General features: G+C 41.3%; 1 protein-coding gene across 3 annotated transcripts in view; it reads right to left on the bottom strand.

Annotated features, from left to right (window-relative positions):
- The window catches only part of dclk1a (doublecortin-like kinase 1a), a 47,712-nt gene extending 30,933 nt beyond the window's left edge, over positions 1–16,779 (bottom strand). For 2 of the 3 annotated variants that reach the window (XM_046039507.1, XM_046039508.1), the window contains exons 1-2: positions 15,594–16,080; positions 14,591–14,940 (exon numbers count right to left, since the gene is read on the bottom strand). In XM_046039507.1, the coding sequence (XP_045895463.1) occupies positions 14,591–14,940; positions 15,594–15,954 (711 nt within the window). In that variant the 5' untranslated portion in view covers positions 15,955–16,080. Of the gene's footprint in view, positions 1–14,590; positions 14,941–15,593; positions 16,081–16,580 lie in introns of those variants that run through there. The other variant, XM_046039509.1, reaches the window with a different exon arrangement.
- Positions 16,780–19,685: the final 2,906 nt, after the last annotated feature.

Raw genomic sequence — 19,685 nt, 5'->3', positions numbered from 1 at the left:
CGGGGGGGGGGGGGGGGGGGGGGGGGGGGGGTCATAGGAGTCATCCTGCTTTACCCCCCACAGACTCTAAATGAGCCAACGGGGGAGACAAAAAAACAAGTTTAATCTCAGCCAGACTCTCTGTGGTGTATGGACCGTTTTCATTTAACTTTTCAAATCAAGGCTCGGCATCTGTGTGTGTGTGTGTGTGTGTTTGTGAGGAAGCAGTATTATTCTAGTTTCATAACAGAGTGCATATTGCTTTGTTCCCTGATATCCCCTGATAGTGTGTTGGTGATTATTTCAGGGGTGAGCGGCCCGACTTCCTAAAAAGATGGCTGCGATACAGATGCTGGTGCTATTAACATTTTCCCAGTGTATCAGTGCTGATGGATAGCCTTGACCACCTCTCATTGTACTGTTTTTTATTTCACTGTATTTTTACAATGTTTTCATCTTTATATCAGTTTTATATTGCTGTTGAATAGTATCTGTTGTGTCCACTCAGCACAATAAGTTTTAAACTTTTAAAGTTTTGCAAAATTGTGATTGATATTGCTGTTAGCTGTTCTTGGTTCAGTTAGTCTGTTGTCACATATTCATAGTCAGGCTCTCTTACAGTACTCAAAGCAATTTGAAGATCTCACAATAATGATGGAAATTTCTCAGTATTTCAAAGACAAAACAATCCATTTATTAAGAAAAGTAGCATCTGCAGGAATGTTTTGAAATGTGCTGACAAATTACCTATTTTGTTGTTTAGGAAAAAGCACTTTGCTACTAGCTAGTTCGATACTACTATTTCTGCCACTTCAAAAGAATTTGTCTTGTGCTTCCCTTGTCTTGTGAGTTTAGCAGTATTTCTGTGAAAGTGTGTGTGCACAGCATAGCAAGTAATTGTTACAATTCAATTCAATGCAATGGGGGCTTACTGGCATGTGAAACAGATGTTTATATTGCCAAAGCAAGTGTGTAATAAAAACGTATAGCCTATATAAACAGAAGAATTATGCTATTAAAAATGTATACAGATATACAACTCATGTACAAAAATATATCAATTCAAAGTGTTAGAACCCCAAAATTGCTCTTACATACAGAACATCTGTATACCTACTTTTTTAAACCACAACATTTATAGGGGCTGGATGATCTACAGAGAGTGGACAAAATATAAGGTGCATTAAACATTATGATGTAAACCACTACTCTCCCTCTACCTTAAAGTCCCTGATTCTGTTTATCACAGTGCACTGCGTTTTATCACAGGTAATGCATTCCTCGTACGATAGCCCTATTTAGCTCACGAAGGGAGTTGCACTGTATGTTATTAATCTCTTTAACGCTGCCCGTCACATCTAAATACAGTAATTATGATGTTGGGTCACAGGACATTTTAACTTTAGCTGTTACCGCATGTTCAAACAAAACTGTTTATAAATAATGTGCTTTAGTGCCTGCTCCTGTTTAAATAAAAAATTTAAAAAACACTATTGATTTTAGTAATTCTTTTTTCAATTCATCAGTGTACTGTTATCTAATATCATAAAATAGTGAAACTGGCCATCACACATTCCCTAGGTGATGTTATAAATAGCTAATTTTGTCCAACCAACAGTACAAAACTGAAAGGTATCAAAATGTACAGTTATATAAAACAGAGAAAAGATGAAAATCCCCACATTTGAGAAGCTGGAACAGACAAGTAACCCATGATTTTTATTCACAAGACATTCATCCTGCTGAAAGCTTTGTTCCTGACAAAGACGATGTTGTTGGATGGGAGCAGCTGGATGTGTGTTTGCTGCTCTGAATCAAGTCTGACCACGTCCTTAACCAAGGACTGCTGCTGTTACCAGAGTCAACCAAGAGGAGGGCTGCTGGAATGAAGCCCTTTGAAGCTGCTCACCTCGTGATGAAATCACAGCACGCTAGAAAAGACAGGTAAACAGGGAGGAAAGAACCGAATGTAATTAACATGATGGGGACCGAAAGAGGAATCTAGAAAGAAGAAATTAAGGGAAACAGGAACAGTCTTCATGTAGGGCAGCCTTTGAGGACACCTTTAAGCTAAGGGTAAACCAGTATGGAGCAACACATTAACACATACTGTATACTGAGAGGGGTGTGAAAAAGTATGGTTGCCATGGTGATAATGCCCTCTAGGCAATGGTGCACGGCTGGTGAGTGCCACTGACTGCACTGTGTGCACACTGTGATAGAGAACTCCATCATTCATATTTTATCTACTATGGGCACGATACTCTACAGAACTGTGTCATTCACACAGATCTACACACAAACACATACAACTGGCACATGGCATGGCTACTAGTGTTGAAATACAAAGATTATGTTGAGAAGAAGGCGAGCTCTCCTTAAACGCCCGGAGAGACAGGTGGACCAGTGAACGATGGAGAGGAGAGGGAGCTGGTAAAGGTGAAAGGAGAAGAAGAAACAAAATAGAAACAGTCAAGATGAAACCGACTAGCCAAATTCCCCTGGGATAAGAGAGGAAGCAAACAGACAGAAGGAAACGAGCAATAGAGGAGGAGATCTATTCCTGACTGCTGCTCTGAGCCCTTCTCTGAGCCCAATGACAAAACAAGCTGCTTTGATGTCTCTGGTGCCGCGTTCTCATAGAGAACGAGCGTGGTTACACAACATCCACTGCTGCTAAAACAAGGGCAGGAAGAACCAGACAGGGAAACAGAGGAAAAGAGGGACTAAAATAAGATGATGAGAAAAGAGCACAGGATTGTGGAAATTAGCAATTTCATACCCCTCTTTATTAAAGGAGGAAACGGGGCTGTAACACTGGGTCATGGTGATCAAAGCACTAGCCCACATTAAAAAAGGATCTTTAGATTTCAAATAATGTATTTATTCAAGCATTATTTGGGTTTAGAGCAAAATTAAATCATGACTGCAGAAGCAAGGCAGAAGGTTGACAGGTTTAAATATTGTGTGTCACATCTCACATGCCTGACAAACTCCAATCCCCTTCCCTTATTGTCCACTGAGACCATGGCTAACTGGATAATTTATCATCTACTGCATCATGGTAGTATACATGCCAAATGGGGAAAAGAACATTGGTTTGATATTTAGTTATATTTAGAAAATCAAAGAAGATTTACATAGAGAGGCTTGTATAAAAGGAAGCATCCACATTCTCCTCCTGAAACTGTCTTACACAACAAATTATAGTTCACAATGAATATTTCTCAGTAAACCCATTTATGTTCTCACTACCCCACCTAGTGTTGAATCACCAAACACCTACTGGAGTGCCTGCTACTCTCTCTCTCCCTTGTTTGTTCTTCTTTTCTTTCTTTGTTTCTTTGAGATTAAATACAGATCACTTTTTTTTTTAAACGGCTGGTTTCGGTCAGATATGGAGCTGCAAGTTTGCACATCATTGCTACAAAGGTGGATCACAAACTGAGAGAAATGATCGCTGCCACCACAGGGAGGCACTGTTAAATAACCACACAATGTGGAGAGATTTACAAGCCAGTCCACACAACAAAAACTCAACAGTGCCATCAGAAAATCAGGGTGATGTGCAAGCTAGATGTCAATTTATCTGTCACTGGCTGTCACTATTTAAACTAACTCGATCAATTCAGACAGAGCTAGTGTAAAAATGATTTAGACACACTAACCACTTGGATTTTAAGTCACAAAACAAACAGAAAGAGAGAGAGACACTTTTATATGAAGAAACTTAATGGAAAGGGGATAACTTCTGACTTACATGAAAACAGTATTTAGTATCAACATCTGAAACAGACAGGGACTTAAAGCCACATGTGGTTTAATTTGAGTAAGCCGACCACAGCAGCAGATAGATTAACATATTTTAAATCTGGGTCTCTGTTTGTTGTATGTCATGAGGGATGACTGTGCACAGCAGAGTTTTTGTTTGGGTGCTCTGGGACAGGAGTGGAAATGTGTGGGAACAGCTGTAACAGAAGGGACACGATGAACACATACCGTATAGTGAAATGTTAAACAGTCTGTGTGGTTCTCACCAACAGCTCCTGTGAATCAGCTGCGAGGAGGTCAGTGATCAGTGACAACACTGCTCATTTAGATCAACTACTCCTTCAGATTTCAGCTCTATTTGAGGACTTCATCTGTCTGTCGCTTTTTAGTGGGAGTTTCTGACAGCCAAGCGAAGTGTAGACCTGTGAGGGCAAATGCAAGTGCATTTACGTTTAGAAAATAAGTAATAGAGAGTCAGATCAACAGAAAATTAATCTTCATATATTTTATTTTAGTAATTGTTTATGTCATTTACCAAGGAAAAATCCAAAATATTTCCTGGTTTCCGGTTTCTAAAATGTGCTTTTCCCTGTTTTATATCACCTTTAATTGAATATCTATATCTATCTATCTTTCTATTGATCGATCTATCTATCTATATTTTGGACTGTTGGTAAGACAAAACAAGATTTGTGAAGACATCACCACTGGCTTTGGGAATTTGTGATGTTTTGTGATGTATTTTCTGACATTTTATAGGCTAAACAACTAATCAATCAACCAAAAAACTGACTGACATATTAATCAATAATGAAAAAATCATTAGTTGCAGCCCTAGTTACAATACTCGCAAAAAAAAGCTGTGGTGACTCTGTGTTTTATGCTTAGTCTCTGATAAGAAACAGAGGCATTCCTCTGAGACTAAATCAAACAGACGGCTACATAGCCAGAAGAAATTCCAACAGAAAAAAGAGATTGGAGACTCAACCCATAATCCACAAAACTCCTGTGCCACAATGGACTCACAGTGGTTACACAGAGTACACGGTGAGGTCAACATTATCCTCCTCAGAGAAAGAAATGGACGAGCTGTCGCTGCACTCTGCCAGGGGAGATTAGCCCAGTGGAGCTGTCCGCGGTGCTGAATCAACTGCAGCTGGCATGCTCTGAAACACTTGCCAGAGAGAGACACACAGGCAGGCGGATTGGATGGGCAGACAGATGGATACTGAAAGACAGGCGGCGATTGACAGAGCAACAGATGGATGTATTGATACAAGATAAAGTGAGACAGAAACAGAAAGGGCAAAGCATTTGTTGCAAACATGCAGAGCCTCTGAGGCGAAGGACTAAAAAGGAAAAGACGAAGCTGATGAAGCTTTAATATTTACAAAGCAGTGTGATGGACCTGCAACAGGCATCAACCATGTTTTAGACATCAATGGCCTGGGCTGGGTGGGACTATGATCAACATTAAAACTACATAGATTTGACATTCATCTGCAAAGAACACAGCTTGTTATGTTGTGGGGCTCCTTATATGACAGTAATTTCATAGTAATTAAGTGGTGAGTTGTTTTAAAACAGGTCAATATATCTACATTTACCAGTCATTGAAGTGCTGTATATTCACTCATGACAATTTTGTGTTTGGCAGTGTAAAATTATTGGCACATGCCCACAAGAGTGATAAAAGATGTTCACTGACATCCATAAGGGCCACTTAAGAGCGCATAGAGCAATCTGACCCTAGTCCAGTACTTAAAATATGCTGTCAGCTGGTACTGGAGGCTGCGTAGGGTTACTCCCCCTGAAACCATAAACAACCCCCTTGTCACTGTCAGGAATATATAACATTCTGCAGAATTTATTCTCACAATCAAAATGAAACAGCCAAAATGCATTTCTTTACTCCTCAGGGGAATTTAAATAATCTCCTCTCAGGCCAAAGGGAGACAGGGAAACAGACTGGCAAAGAGCCATGCAGACTGACAGGAGGAAAGGTAGAAAGAATTTATCTGAAAAGAGGCGAGAGGGGAGAATAAAACCATCTGCACCTTGAGGGAGAATTCACACACCGCATGACCCCCTGCTGCCTCAATCAGCACACTGCGCATCACCCCGTTTTACTCAGCGGCTGAGCAGCAGTGGGATGGGAAACAACGGAAAGGGCAGGGAAGTATAGGAAGTCAAGAAGCACTAAGAAAAAACAAATACAAGAAAAGAGATCAGCAGGGACATGAAGTGTGCAGCAGGCTGAGTTGGCACTGGTGTTTCTGCTTTCACCTCAAACCAGCACAACATACTGCCTGGCTGGCTGCTCTGTTGCATAACAACTTATGTAACAGTTTCTGCTCTCCACAGGGGCATAGCAAACTTTCTATCAGAGCTATATCTGTCATTCATGTGTCTAAAGGGAGCCAAACTTTTCGCAACCATGAAACGAATATAAAATAAGGAATCATGCAGCGCTGTTTGCGTCAAGGACATAAATCGGACGCATCACAGCATCAGCCTCAACTTCCATTCCCTCGTCCGAGTCTTTTCACTCCAGTGTTTTCTCTCTCCCTCCTTTAACCCAAATCCCCCTTTATTGATCTCTCTCCTCCTTCTGTCTGTTGTCTTTAATCCATTTTCTAGGATGAGTGTGCATGTGGGAGCGTGTGTGTGTGTGTGTGTGTGTGTGTGTATGTGTGCGTGCATGCATACAAATATTTTCTGAGTGTGTTGAATTAAGGAGCTGAATGTGTAAAATACACAGATTATTAGAGTGAGCATTGGCAGAGGAACTTACACAACACAGCATGAGGAGGGTGAGTGAGTTTGTTGATACATTTGTATGTATGAATTCGGGCTGCAACAACGGTTATTTTCATGATCGATTATTGTGCTGATTAGCCTTCAATCTTGTTTTCAGTCTTGTTTTGTCTAACCAACAGTCCACGGCAAAGTAGACCAGCAAATATTCACATTTGATTCACATTTGGAAGGAGCACATTGTTGTCAGTTTTGCTTAGAAAGATCCCTCAAATATTAATTGATAATCAAAACTGTTGCTGATTTATCTTCAACAATCGACTAATCAATTAACAAACTATTGTAATCATTTCAACAAAGGTAGCTCTGAAATATGGTGAACTTTTAACTCACTATACTATGGAAAGGATGAAAAATAATACTACTCCCAGCCCAGTTTAACAGCAATAACAGAGGGAAAGTAAAACATGCCCTAATAGTGTATAAATCAAACGTTTTTGATTATTCAGTTATCATTTACTGTACATTTAAAAGCTGTCAAATAAAAGTAAAGTATAAATAAAAGGTAGAATTAAAAATGCCAACATGCAGACAAAACTTAGTCGATCTTTGAGGTGTATAATGACAGACAGAAATACTGTAGAGGAGTTATTCATGGATGGAAAGAAAGTGGTGTGTTGGCTCTGATGACAGTTCAGAAAAAAAAAGAAATTACTGGGGGAAAACTATTGGTTATTTTTACAACATGGCTTCTCAGTGGCTCCCTCACAGAGTCATGATTAGACAAAACCTCTGCCAGTCGAGACATGTCGGATCATCCTCCCTAAGCAACTAAAAGCATGACGCTGGGTCACAGTCTTTCAAATGCAGATTCAGTTGAGAGAGATTAGCGAGTGAGTGAGTCAGGAAGTGCATGAGCGTGTGTGTGTGTGAGGAAGTTGTGATGTGACTAGGTTCTCAACAGTCTGCCAGTGCTGGAAACGTCTGCCATCGATCCTAATTTGGCAGCAGATCCTCTGACCACAGACAGCCCTCCAATCATTCTCTGCTGGTAAACAGACACACAAGTTAACTGACTGAAACAGAGATAGACAGACAGACAGACAGACAGACAGACAGACAGATAGACAGAAAATGAATCTGAAACAACACATCCTAAATAACCTTTTTAAACACAATAACTGCAGTTTAATCTTGATGATTTCTGCTGAGGAATGTTTTACAAGCCTTTTTTATCAATGTCATTTACTGCAAATATACTGTATGGGTGCACATTCACACACACACACTCCCCCTGAAACACACACAATGCTGTGCTGAGTAGCTGTGACTCAGCAGATCAAAAGGAGCAGATGGACTTGGCTTCCCACAATCCTCCTATGCAGAACAAAAAGTGACATCATACAATCCATCAAATAAAGATTAAAAACAGCTAAATGCTATGTATATGAGGAGAACATAATCCCTGCACTTCTTAATACACTTCATTTTAAGTAACTGTAGGTGCTGTAGCACCCTTTCAATAGTCCCTGCAGAGCTGGATACATGCCAAACCAGAGAAAGGAGACAGGGAGGGAAAACAGTTATGAAAAAGTGACAAAAAGAAGTGACAAATGAAGGTGGGATGGTGTGGCAGACACACAGAGAAACAGACAGAGGGCAAGAAGGAGGAGAGTGGGTCAGACAGAGAGTGGGGGAGACAGCGATGCCATATGTTGCAGCTCTTGGATTTGGTGGCACATGCCGAGTGTGTTAATTAAATGAGGACTAAACAGCCGTAAAAACAATGCCATGTTGACAGCAAGAGACGGAGAGACTGAGAAAAATGAAGAAAAGGAAGGCAAGAGAAAAGAGATCAGAATGATGGAAGTGAAGAGAGCAAATTTGTTGACAGGAAGAAAACTAAACATTATATAAGAGGAGAAAGAATGATGCCGGCTGAAAGAGAAGCAGAGAACAGTAATGCAGGGAGAGACGATGAAAAGAAAATGGGAGACCAAGAAGAAGGGGGCTGCAGAGAAATCAGAAGATAAAAGGATATTAAAAGCTCTTTAGCCTTGCCAACAAGGAGAAGAACGGGCCAACAATACAGTTTGAGAAGTGAGAGCTGCACTGCAGATAGTGAACAAGTGGTTCATTCACACTCTTCTCCTACATTTGATGTCTCTTTAACATGTGCCATTTAATTAGCATGAAAAAATGCAGGGGTGGACGAAAAAATACAAAAAATAATAATGTTTCACGGAGCAGGACATGAACTTATTGAAGTATTTTGTTTACAATTAGGCATATTGCTACAAGAAGTAATCATATAAAGCTGAATGCAGCACTTAAAGCAATAAGCGCTATAAGATTACATTACATTTAGCTAAGAGGTCGCACGCCTCTGGAGCAACTAGGGGTTAAGTGTCTTGCTCGGGGACACATTTGTGTCTCACAGTGGATTCGAAGCCGGGTCTTTCAAACCAAAGGCATGTGTCTTACCCACTGCACCATCACCACCCTATAAATGTGAGTTTTCTAAGCAACACAAGACAACAAGCAGCTCCAAAAAGGTAAATTCATTGCCTTAATTTTCAAGTGCATCATAAATTATTTGATATGTTGAGAGGAGACGTCGCAAAACTCCTGTCAACATACTTACACATACACAGACAATATGCACAAAAAAAAACTAAAAATGCTAACATCAGAATGCTAACAATGACAAAGCTAACATGCGGAAACAGAAAGTTTACCCTGGTCATCATCTTAGTTTAACGTGTTAGCATGCTAACATTTGCTAATTAGCACTAAACACAAAGTACAGCTGAGGCTGATGGCTTGCAGGTATTTGGTCATAAACTATAAAGTTCATCCACTAACTGTTCATAATAATTCATTTTTGATATATTTCAGTCTAGACTGGATCAACCAACTGCCCGTCAGACAGACTGTGGGATAGACCAACCACCGCTAGCATGGCTAAAAACTAGAGCAGGACACAACGGGATATGATGCATTCAGCCAATTGATATGACACCTTCCTTAAGTCCGGCCGTTGTAGTAGTATTGATTACAATTGTGATTTGGTTATGATGATGGGTTTGAGACTTTTAACAAGCGGGCATGTACCGTAAGAGGTGGGAGGATCTAATAAAAGATGCTACTGAATTGCATTATGGAAATTGTAGTGCTTTTGGAGCTTGAAACATACTACAGACAAAAAGATCAGCGTACCTCAGCCTCTTCGATGTAGTCCATTCTTCTTTTTTTTTTTATGTGTCTCTTGTGATCACCTTACTTTATGGAAGTAGGCTACTATACAAAATTACTGGAGTGTGCTTTTAAGGCCAGACATGGCAAGCAAAAACATTTGTTTTTTAAGCACCGGTCTATTTTGAGATTTTGGACTATTTTGCATCTATAACATTTTCCTCTTTCAGACTAGAAAACGTTCAACAAATGTGTTTATTTTACTACACTTCTATTTGCATCTGTAGTGAAGTGTGTGTGTGTGTGTGTGTGTGTGTGTGTGTGTGTGTGTGTGTGTGTGTGTGTGTGTGTGTGTGTTGTTACTGTGGTTCTATTCAGTTTTGATGCGTTTCAGATGTATAATGGTGTTGCCACAGATCTGACTGTTTACAGAACAGTTTACAATACATAGGTCTATCTTTAACATTTTATTCCTAAAAACATAGTGAGAATGGATTTTGTTATGGCCGCTGACAGAGTTTTCTGATTTATGGAGTGATGAAAAGAGATTAATTAAAAAGATATAATTTCCCTCTGTAAAAACCTTCGACTCTAAGATGTCAAGAATTGATGCAAAATGATTTGCATTAATGTATGTAATAAACTGGGGAAGCTGGTAATTTTCACCTATTTTCCCTAATCACCTGTAGTGTCTTGTCCTAAATGTAAATTCTAAAGCATAAACTGGACAAATGTAACCAAAACTATGTGCATGCAGTAGATACAACTGGGAAAACATTTAGGATGAAATGAGAGTGTTTACATTGTTTTTAAGCCCTATATTTTTAGCATGGACGGTCAATATGGGAATCATACCTCTTGCCCATGCTGAACCCATTAGGATACATACTAAAAAAACTCATTAATGAGATACTCATAGTGCAACCAACCTTAGAGATGACTAAGTGGCATCACTTCATGCACTGGTTGATAATTGCCTGCAGTTAATGGCTAGCGATGCATGAGCAGAAATCTAGATGAGTCCATTAAAATGAGTGTGTATCACAAACGGTAACTAAGTATGCGTGAGCCTTGTAAGGCTCAAGGCCGGCAGCTGGGTTTCGACATAGTGTCTGATGTGTGCGTGTCTGCGTCTGTGTGTGTGTGTAAACAGAGCTTAGATGTATTAATAGGCAAGCCACGTCCGTGTCTTAAGCCACTTACGAGTCTTCTATCTTCTTGATCAGACCAATCCAGCTACACCATCCCGCCGTGCTATTGTATGACATCACAGCAGGTCAGCCGGTTCCTAGGCAACTAGATCAAATCATCATAGAAACTGGCCAATGTGAAGAGCCTGCTGAGAAATATGAAGTTGTAGTAACCCCAAAGCAGAGGGGAGGGGGCTAAACATAGCACCTAGACCTGAGACAGTGAGAGTATCAATATCACAGTCGGGGGTGGAACCTGATACATTCTCTCTCACTCAGTTGTTCGTATTACAGACAGAAATATGATCTCCAAAACAATTACAGTAGAGTAAGTTCTCAGTGGATAAAGTGAGTATATGGCACATATCAGATGTCACCTGTCATGTGTCGTCTCATGTCTATCTCCATCTTTATCATTATTATCACTTCTCTCAGAATCCAGCCAAATAGGAAATTATGTAACAGCTTGTTTTAAAAAACCAAACATCAACACCTGGCAAACATGCAGGTGTATACACTGCTGATGGGTAGTGACCCTCAATGCATACTTTTTTGGTACAGACTGAAATGTGCTAATAGCAATGAGCATCAGAAACAATCAAGTGCCCAAACAAGGTATTCATTTGTAATTGTGCCAGTTATACTCAGTAATTTATATGCAAAGATCTACACAGCTGCTTTTGTTTAGACAACATTTAATATTCTATAAGTTTTGTTCTCTTTGTGAACTAAAAAAAGGGTTTGGTAGAAACATACTCCTCAAAGGTAGTAAAACAAAGGTATCGTTTGGGTTGATAACAAAACAATACTGTTTGCAATACCAAAACTCAGTTATCATATTAGCAATAGTATTGAAACGCCAAGTGCACACTCAGTCGCAAATGCATTTTTAAACACATAAATACACACATAAATGAAGAGGAATAATAGGAGGACTGACAGTAGACCATAGCAGAAAACAGACTCTCAGCTGAACTCTCTGCCCAAATTCAGATGCAAAAAACATAATCTATTATTCATCTCAGAACACTTCAGCTGCAGTATTTCAGAAAAACGGCAAAATAATGAAAAAAAAACAAAGTAATTGCATAAAGAAAATTGATGTAAACTCTCCATGAACGCTTGGAGACAAAGAGAAAGAGAAGAAGAATATGGCTGTGGGGATGTACATATACATCCTGCACCACCGTCTATGGCCTCATTACAGGGGTTAATGAAGGGAAAGAGCCTGAGCTCCGGTTCTCAGATGCTCTCTCTCTAGGCTCTGAAGCCCTGCTGGGACTCAGCGTAACTAGCAGTCAGGCCCAGAAACCCACTTCTGCCGTAGTCTCAATGACTGACATGGATCAGCTGAGGGCAGCAGCCCACACACACACAAACATGCACGTACACATGCATTCACCTGTGCACACACGTACTCTACTTAATCGTTAAAGTAACCATATCCCAGTGCGCAATCAGGTAATTACCCTTAGCACGCTGATATTCAATAATGTATATTTAAGTACCATTAACATACAGTTGTTCACTAGTAATCCCATCCCCCCATCATCCACATTCATATGGTATTATAATTTTTTTAATTCAGATGTATATGTTTGGTATATATCTCTCTGGTATACCAAAGCCTGATTATGTCTGTGTAATGGCGAAGTTAACATGGATTAACCATATTTAAGAGGGGTAATTTTGCTAGAGGCTTATCTAGCTGATAACCTTGTAGCAGATAGACCTATAATCTATTCAGAAACAGGAGGCTGTTCAGGTCTTCCTCTCCTGCATGAAACACACACGGACACTCAATCCTATGCAAAGGTGCTCTGATCCAGTCTACTACCTACTTTCCAATGTGTTTCTTCAACGTGAAATATCATCTACTCCCCTTTTTTGTTCTCTAAATAAAATAATCACCAACGCAAACTCTCTTGCATTAACCCATGCAGGCATACACAATCACACATAAAAATGAGAAGGAGTTGGTTGTGCACTCAGCCCAGCCCAGCCAATTTGGCAGCGAGCTGTTACCATGCCTACAGGACAAATCAATACTGTGTCTAAAAATAGCATAACCATACTAGTGGTACTTCCAATCTAAGAGGGGTGAACCGGGGGAGAGCAGTATTTATTGTGTAATCTCCAAGATAACTGTAACCAATGGCAACCACAGAGTTAGTGGGCATTGTGCAAAAGCGTGAGTTTAATCCCCAGCAGGAGGTTTCTCAAGGAAAACCTGATCCTAGGATTTTATTGGCTGGTGCCGGGATCTAAAAGCAAGTCAGCTCAGGAAACCTGGAATGACTTCCTACTAGGTTAACAGTGAATCATGGACTGCATGGCTTCGGAGACAGGATGGCATGCTAGTGCCAACACATTGAGATTAATCTTTAGAACTGAGATAAATAGCAACACAAAGTTCTAAAATGGCAATTAAGAATGAGAAGCTCATAGGGCAAAGAGCATATTCATGAGAATGAGTCACAAATTGGCCATTTAGCAGATGATAACGGCTGTACGACACAAAATGGCAGGACGCCCTTGACGTCAAACACAATCTGTTTCAGAATAATGGTGTCATTCTGATGCTACTGCCAGGGGAAAAGTGGTTCTGTGTCGCTACATTCAATAACTTGGAGCTACAACATGACCTAGAGAGAGGCAGAGAGCGGGGAGCAGATAGACAGAGAGACAGACAGACACAGTGATGATGAGAAATGACACAAGAGATGGAGAGGTGACATGATAGACAAACAGGAAGAGACCAGAGAGCTAAAGCATGTCACAAACATAACCTGAAACCCTGACATGCCCTCGGAGACGCTGTCTCTCTCTCTGTGCCTTCCCTTCTTTGACAAATATACTCAAACATGAACACGTGCCAACACAGACAGAGATTGTTTGACCTTATTCAAGGCCAAGTTCAGTGTCATTTCCACATACATGGGACCATTTCATTTCAGTGCTGTAGTGGAGAATACATGCATGCATTTGCATCCATACGTGTGTGTAAAGAACTGCTTTAAAGTGTGTTCTTTTTATAGTGTCTCTCTCCACAGCTGAGAGAGGGAGCTGAATAAGTGGGTGGACTATCAAGGGGGCCAGGACTGATTTATTTCTGTGTTCGGAGGCAAAGCTCTGGCACGCATTGCTACAGCGTGGGCGAGAACCCAGGCTCCATTCATAGATTTCTCTCATCTTTACCTTCTCTCGACCTCTTTTGGTCTCTTGTGCCGCTCTTTCTCGCCACAGCTCTGGCAGCGAAATGGGGACACAAATGTTCCGCCATTCATTAAAAGGCTCATGAAAGAAAAATGAGAGTCTGGTCATTAAATATTTAGCCATTTTGATCCTTCTATCAGCCTGTTGATCTTTATGTTCCCTCTTCAAGCAACACCAATGCACCAAACCACCACTGACATTAAAAGAAGGATGGATGAAGCTTTCCATTGCGCATAAAACCATATCCAAAACAGCAGCATCAGAAAATGTCAGTGTCTGGTCTATTTCTCTCAATGGAACCGCTCATCATGTGTGACACCTGCAACAAAACATCAGCTCCCCACTGATTGCATTACCAGAGACAGCATTTAGACTGGAGAAACACTGCTACCTTGAATGACGGCTAACAACCAGCAATGCCAGCCATGATAAAACCAAGTAAAAGATACCATGAAAAGGTGTGTTGCCCTCCAATTTCTCACCAGTTTTCCCTCCAGGGTGTAGATCTTCTTCACCACTCCAGAGTCGAGCTTGATGGCATCGGTGATGTCGGTCAGGACTTGTTCGTAGGAATGGGCCGTTTTCTTGTTCAGCAGGATCCTCACAGCTTTGCGGGGCTTCACACCGCTCCGCACCACTGTCACAAGCTTTGGACGAATGAAGTCCTTGATTTCGCGGCTCTCGGGGGCACCGGCCATGGCGCTGCCCAGGGAAGGAGGCCCGCGGGAGGACGCAGCGGAGGCCTTGACGTTCACCGACCAGTTGGGGTTCACGTTTTTTGTGTAATCCAACTTTTTGTACGCTTCGATGGAGCTGCACACGTAGCTGTCACCTGTTGGGGTTAGGGAGGAGGAGGGGAGAAGCAAGGAGAGATTACTCACACAATCGCTGGATGAAATTAGATGCAATTTGGAAATAAGGAGAATCTCTTGAGAGAGTGCAAACATGGTGAAGATTGTGAAGAATGCAGACAAGAATGGTAAAGAAGGAAGTAGACTACAGTAGCATAGGCTGGCTACTTTGCTCTGTGCAACATCTCTAAACCAACCATAGTATTCTAGCAGCAGGCAGCATTGATAAATAGATTAAAACTTAAATATACTAATATAGGATATTTTGAAGCTTGCTGTTCTTCCTATATATATATTTCTAAACCCATATTAACCAAAGATGATGTCAGTCAATTTATAGCTCTTCCCATGTCACTTCTTAGAGAGTAAAACAGATCAAGAGAGCTAATCTGAGCTAAAACATAGGTCTGTGTCACCATATGGTCATCAAATGAGTGGTATAATCTTAATAATAATCTGCAGTGTGCTAAGAGATTTTTATAGGGCAGTGCCCATAAATAAATCTTGTACAGCCATATTTCATGTAGGCATATTATGGGTGGTGATAAGGCCATGAGTCCAGGGAGTCACCACTTAAACTTGTCACTCTGAAGGCAGACCCCACTTGTGCTGATAGGCTGTATAGCCTACCCACCTTCTACCAGCTGGTCAATAGTGGTGATCTTCTTGGAGCCATCCAGGGTGTAGATGGTCCGGACGCCCTGGGGCAGGTTGACGTTGTCGGACAGGGAGCGGGTCAGGTCCGCAAGCAGGGCGTCAAAAGTCCGGAACCTGTCTGTAGAGATGGCGTACACTATCCCATTGAAGTACCGGTCTCCGTTGCGGTAGAAGCGGACCTTCTTAGCTCTCTTCTCCGCGGTCAGCGTCTTCAGGGTCCGGGTCCGGTACAGGCTGCAGTGGGCGCTGTGCGTGGGACTCAGCATCCCGTTCATCTTCGCACTAGACCGGCTGTGTCTCTGACCTTTGTCCCGGTCGTCGAAATGCTCCATCTCCATCTCGCTGCTGAGGCTCACAAGTACGGCTGTACTGTCTGTGGGAGACAAACAGGGGGGAGGGGTAAGGCTACGGTGAAAAGTTTTCACCACCGGGTAAGAAACAAAAACAAGAGGCGCAGAGAAGGACGACACCAAAGCGAGGAGAGGTTTGGATGGCTGATAAAGTAGCCAGCCGGTGTCCGTCGCTGGTGCGCTGTCTGAAAATAACCCCCTAATGACAGATTAAGTGCTGTTAAGCCGAGCAGCGGACAGCATGCTTCATGACGACGCAACACTGCCTGGCACAGTGCGCCTGAGTTGTTCTGAAGCGCAGATGGATGGAGAGAGAGCGGCAGTCACGAATCGATAATAGCCATATTAATTTCTCTCTTTATAGGCTAAATATTCAGAACCTCCGCGCTCACCCGGACAAATAGCAGGCTTCAGTTCCCCAGAGAAAAATGCGACCCCCAAAATAATTAACCTATCATTAAACAATTACCTATGATATATAGCCTTTGCTACTTCACTTTCTCGTTTTGACTTCAAGTGGCGTGAATCGCTTGAAAAAGAAACGAGAAGTGTTTTTAAAGAATAAATTAAAAAAGAATAAATCACTTGTATGGGTTGATAATTGACAGGCTTACCTACGCGAGCAATTAACGCTTCTTTGACGGTCACCTCCAGTCTGACTGGTGTTTTATTTCCCAGTATGTGGAGAAAAAAAGAGTTCAGTGAGCTTTGTCGCTGACAAGGGATGGTGGTAACGTGTGCTTCTATATCCTGGCCCCCTGTGCGTCCCTTTGTTGTTTGTGATGTGCTCCACCACCACGACACCAGTGTGTGTGTGCGTGTGTGTTTGTGTGTGTGAGTATGTGTGTGCGCGTAGTGAGCAAGAAGCAGAGGCTGGACAGAAAAGCAACTAGGTAGCAGCTGCTTCCCCTCCCATTCTCTTTTCACCCACCTCCTCTTTCCTCCTCCACGTCACTCTGTCGTGATTTTCATTCAGCCCCCCCCCCCCCCGCACCTCATTAGGATGCAAACCCACGCTTCCCACACGTGCTGGGGATGCTGCTGGTCCTGCACCCCCACCCACACCCCAAGGCACGATTGGGATAGGGGGTCGATCTTTTCTCTTTTATGGAAGATTAATCACTGATACCTTAACTGACGTATTCATTTCATTCATTTTCATCAAAACAAGTATGTGCTATAATTGTTGCTGTGTACGGGCTAATCATATCTCACTAAAACCTTGAGACTAAGCACAGAGCAGCTTTGTGTTTAACCCACAAGAATATTTGCATGTGAGATGATAAGTAACACACTTACTCCAGTGTATACACCAGGGGTCTCTAAATTACCAGCCTCAGACCATGCAGAGCTGCTTTCACAGGGACCCAAATGCAGTGTGACAAGTATGATTTTTACTCACTTTCAGTTACTATTTATTTCTTGAATGTCTCAAGTGGAATTACAAATGATTATAACACATTATGTTGAGTTAGACAGGACTCCGTAATGCAACACAAGGGGAGGGAGCTGAGAGCTGGAGAGGATGCTGCTGTCTCATTATCATCAGTCTGACTCTTCCTACAAGCCCGGAAGTTTGTTTGCATGCAGCAATGGTAGAGATAAAGACCACTGACCTACATCCTGGACTCCAGAGACCACTCAATTCTGCCCCATCACCACTCCCTGATGAACCATATGAGTGTGTGTTTGTGTGTGTTACCCAGCATTTATGTATGATGGTGAATATTACAGCCACAGCCTCTTATAATACTGTCTGTATTATAGGCTGAAGACATTGTTTAACGTGTTGAACTTTATCATGTAACATTTTTCACTTTCTTTGCATGCTATGTTTGTGACATTTGTCTAATGCTTGTTTTAAAAAGGTCACCTTTCATAATACCATCAAGTTCATTTAATCCATAACTGATAAATACATCAGACATTTTAATGCTCAAATACTGCAGTTTATAAGTGACTGCTTCCATTCGCTGACCTGCTTGTTTGACTTCAAGCACATGAATGCATCAGAATCTGTGACAGCGACAGAAAGAAGAAACACAGATTTTTCTATTTTGGGGAGACACCTGTGGACCCTGAGCGCGACACGATGTAAGGTCCTGACAAGGTGTTCCTGTCTAAATTTGTCCTGATGAAACAGGGCCCTTGTGGGGGAATGTGTCTTTAGACCAGCGCAGGAAAGATGGAGGACACGGTGAAGGACTTGGTCTCATTTCCATTCTTAATGCCTAATAATTTGTAAGTCAAATCTATATTTGACAGTGTCCACCTGTATTCAAATAACAAAAATGAAAAAGTTATTGCAGTTTAAAAAAAATAGAGAATACAAACTGTTTATTTGCATCCACATTTGTATCAGTGTTGAAGCTGACTATTACTAACCAGCCAAGATGAAATCAGAACGATATAAGTTTGGGAATATTGCATCCATATGAGTAATCATAGAGGTCATCTTTGCTCCTGAACCATGACTAGGCAATTTCCTAAGATTCAATTGAGTTGTATATCAAAAGATGGAGTATTTTGGCATTTGTGACTAAGGTCTAAGTGTCTTTGCAGGCACATTTTATTTTATTTGTAAATGTAACTATAGCTACAGAGCACAGTTAATGAGGATCGGGCAGTTTTATGAGCTGCTGTGTCTTCTTGTCCTTAGACTCCTGACTGCAACTTTTTGACTTGCTTCAGAGACAAAAAAAACACAAGGAAAAGCACAAACAGCAGTGAAAGTCCTTAAAACTAGAACAGAAATAGAATAAAACTCAAGTAAATTCACTTGCATGTTTAGCTCAAGGGTATGCAAGCATGCACACTTGCAAATGAGTCTCTTATACACACAAGTATGAACTTGCACATACACTACATTATTTGCAGCATACACACGTCGAGTACAGAGAGAACAGCTAACTGAGTTAGCATGGGCAGGCAGCAGCAGCGCGATTCATGGTGTTTTGACAGATACTATAGTGATTTGTCACTGTGTTTCACCTGTCAGCCGAAGATCTAGGTGGTTACTCCATGGCTGTGTGATTCATGGGGCAGGATGCAGTGAGTTGTACTAAAATGAGCGTGTGCATGAAACAGAGCAAAAGAGAGAAGGAAGAGGAGGAGGAGGAGAAGAAAGTGAGAGAGTGGTGCGCTGTAAATGTGCTCACTCTTTCATAAGGCAACACGGCTATCTTTAAATTAAGTCATTAATCTAAGACCAACAACCTGTCACTGAGGCACATTTAGGATTGTACACCATGTCAGCCAACCATATCAGAAATGTAAGTGGACGTGTAAAGGGAAAATACACCCTAAAACAGAATTCACACTGCGCTGTACCAATAGTTTTAGACAGTAAAGTCAATACCAGCAAACACAAACAAATGTCTCCTGTAGCTGGGGATAGGAGCATTGGGATTTAGATTGATGGTGTCTTCAGGTGAGTTTTTGGAGTTTTGGTTTTGGTTTATTGGATGAATGGGTCAATAAAATAGGGACTGACTCTGTGGGATTGTAGAATAATTAAGCTTAAAAGGTGTCAATTACAAAATGTCCTCCTATATATTATACACTGTCTGTGCTGATGTCTCTGTGTATCCTCTTCACTACAATCTTATGTTCAATTTAGGAAAGACCTGTTTTGGGGTGGAGCACTGCTATCAGGTATTTTTATTTCACTAAAATTATTTCATTAATTCCTGTAAGGTAAATCTTCTTCACAGCAAGTT

This window comes from Micropterus dolomieu, linkage group LG23, assembly GCF_021292245.1.
Source record: "Micropterus dolomieu isolate WLL.071019.BEF.003 ecotype Adirondacks linkage group LG23, ASM2129224v1, whole genome shotgun sequence".
NCBI classification, from domain to species: Eukaryota; Metazoa; Chordata; class Actinopteri; order Centrarchiformes; family Centrarchidae; genus Micropterus; species Micropterus dolomieu.
The sequence above is the reverse complement of the archived record's forward strand: the minus strand, read 5'-3'. Positions and strand labels throughout refer to the sequence as shown.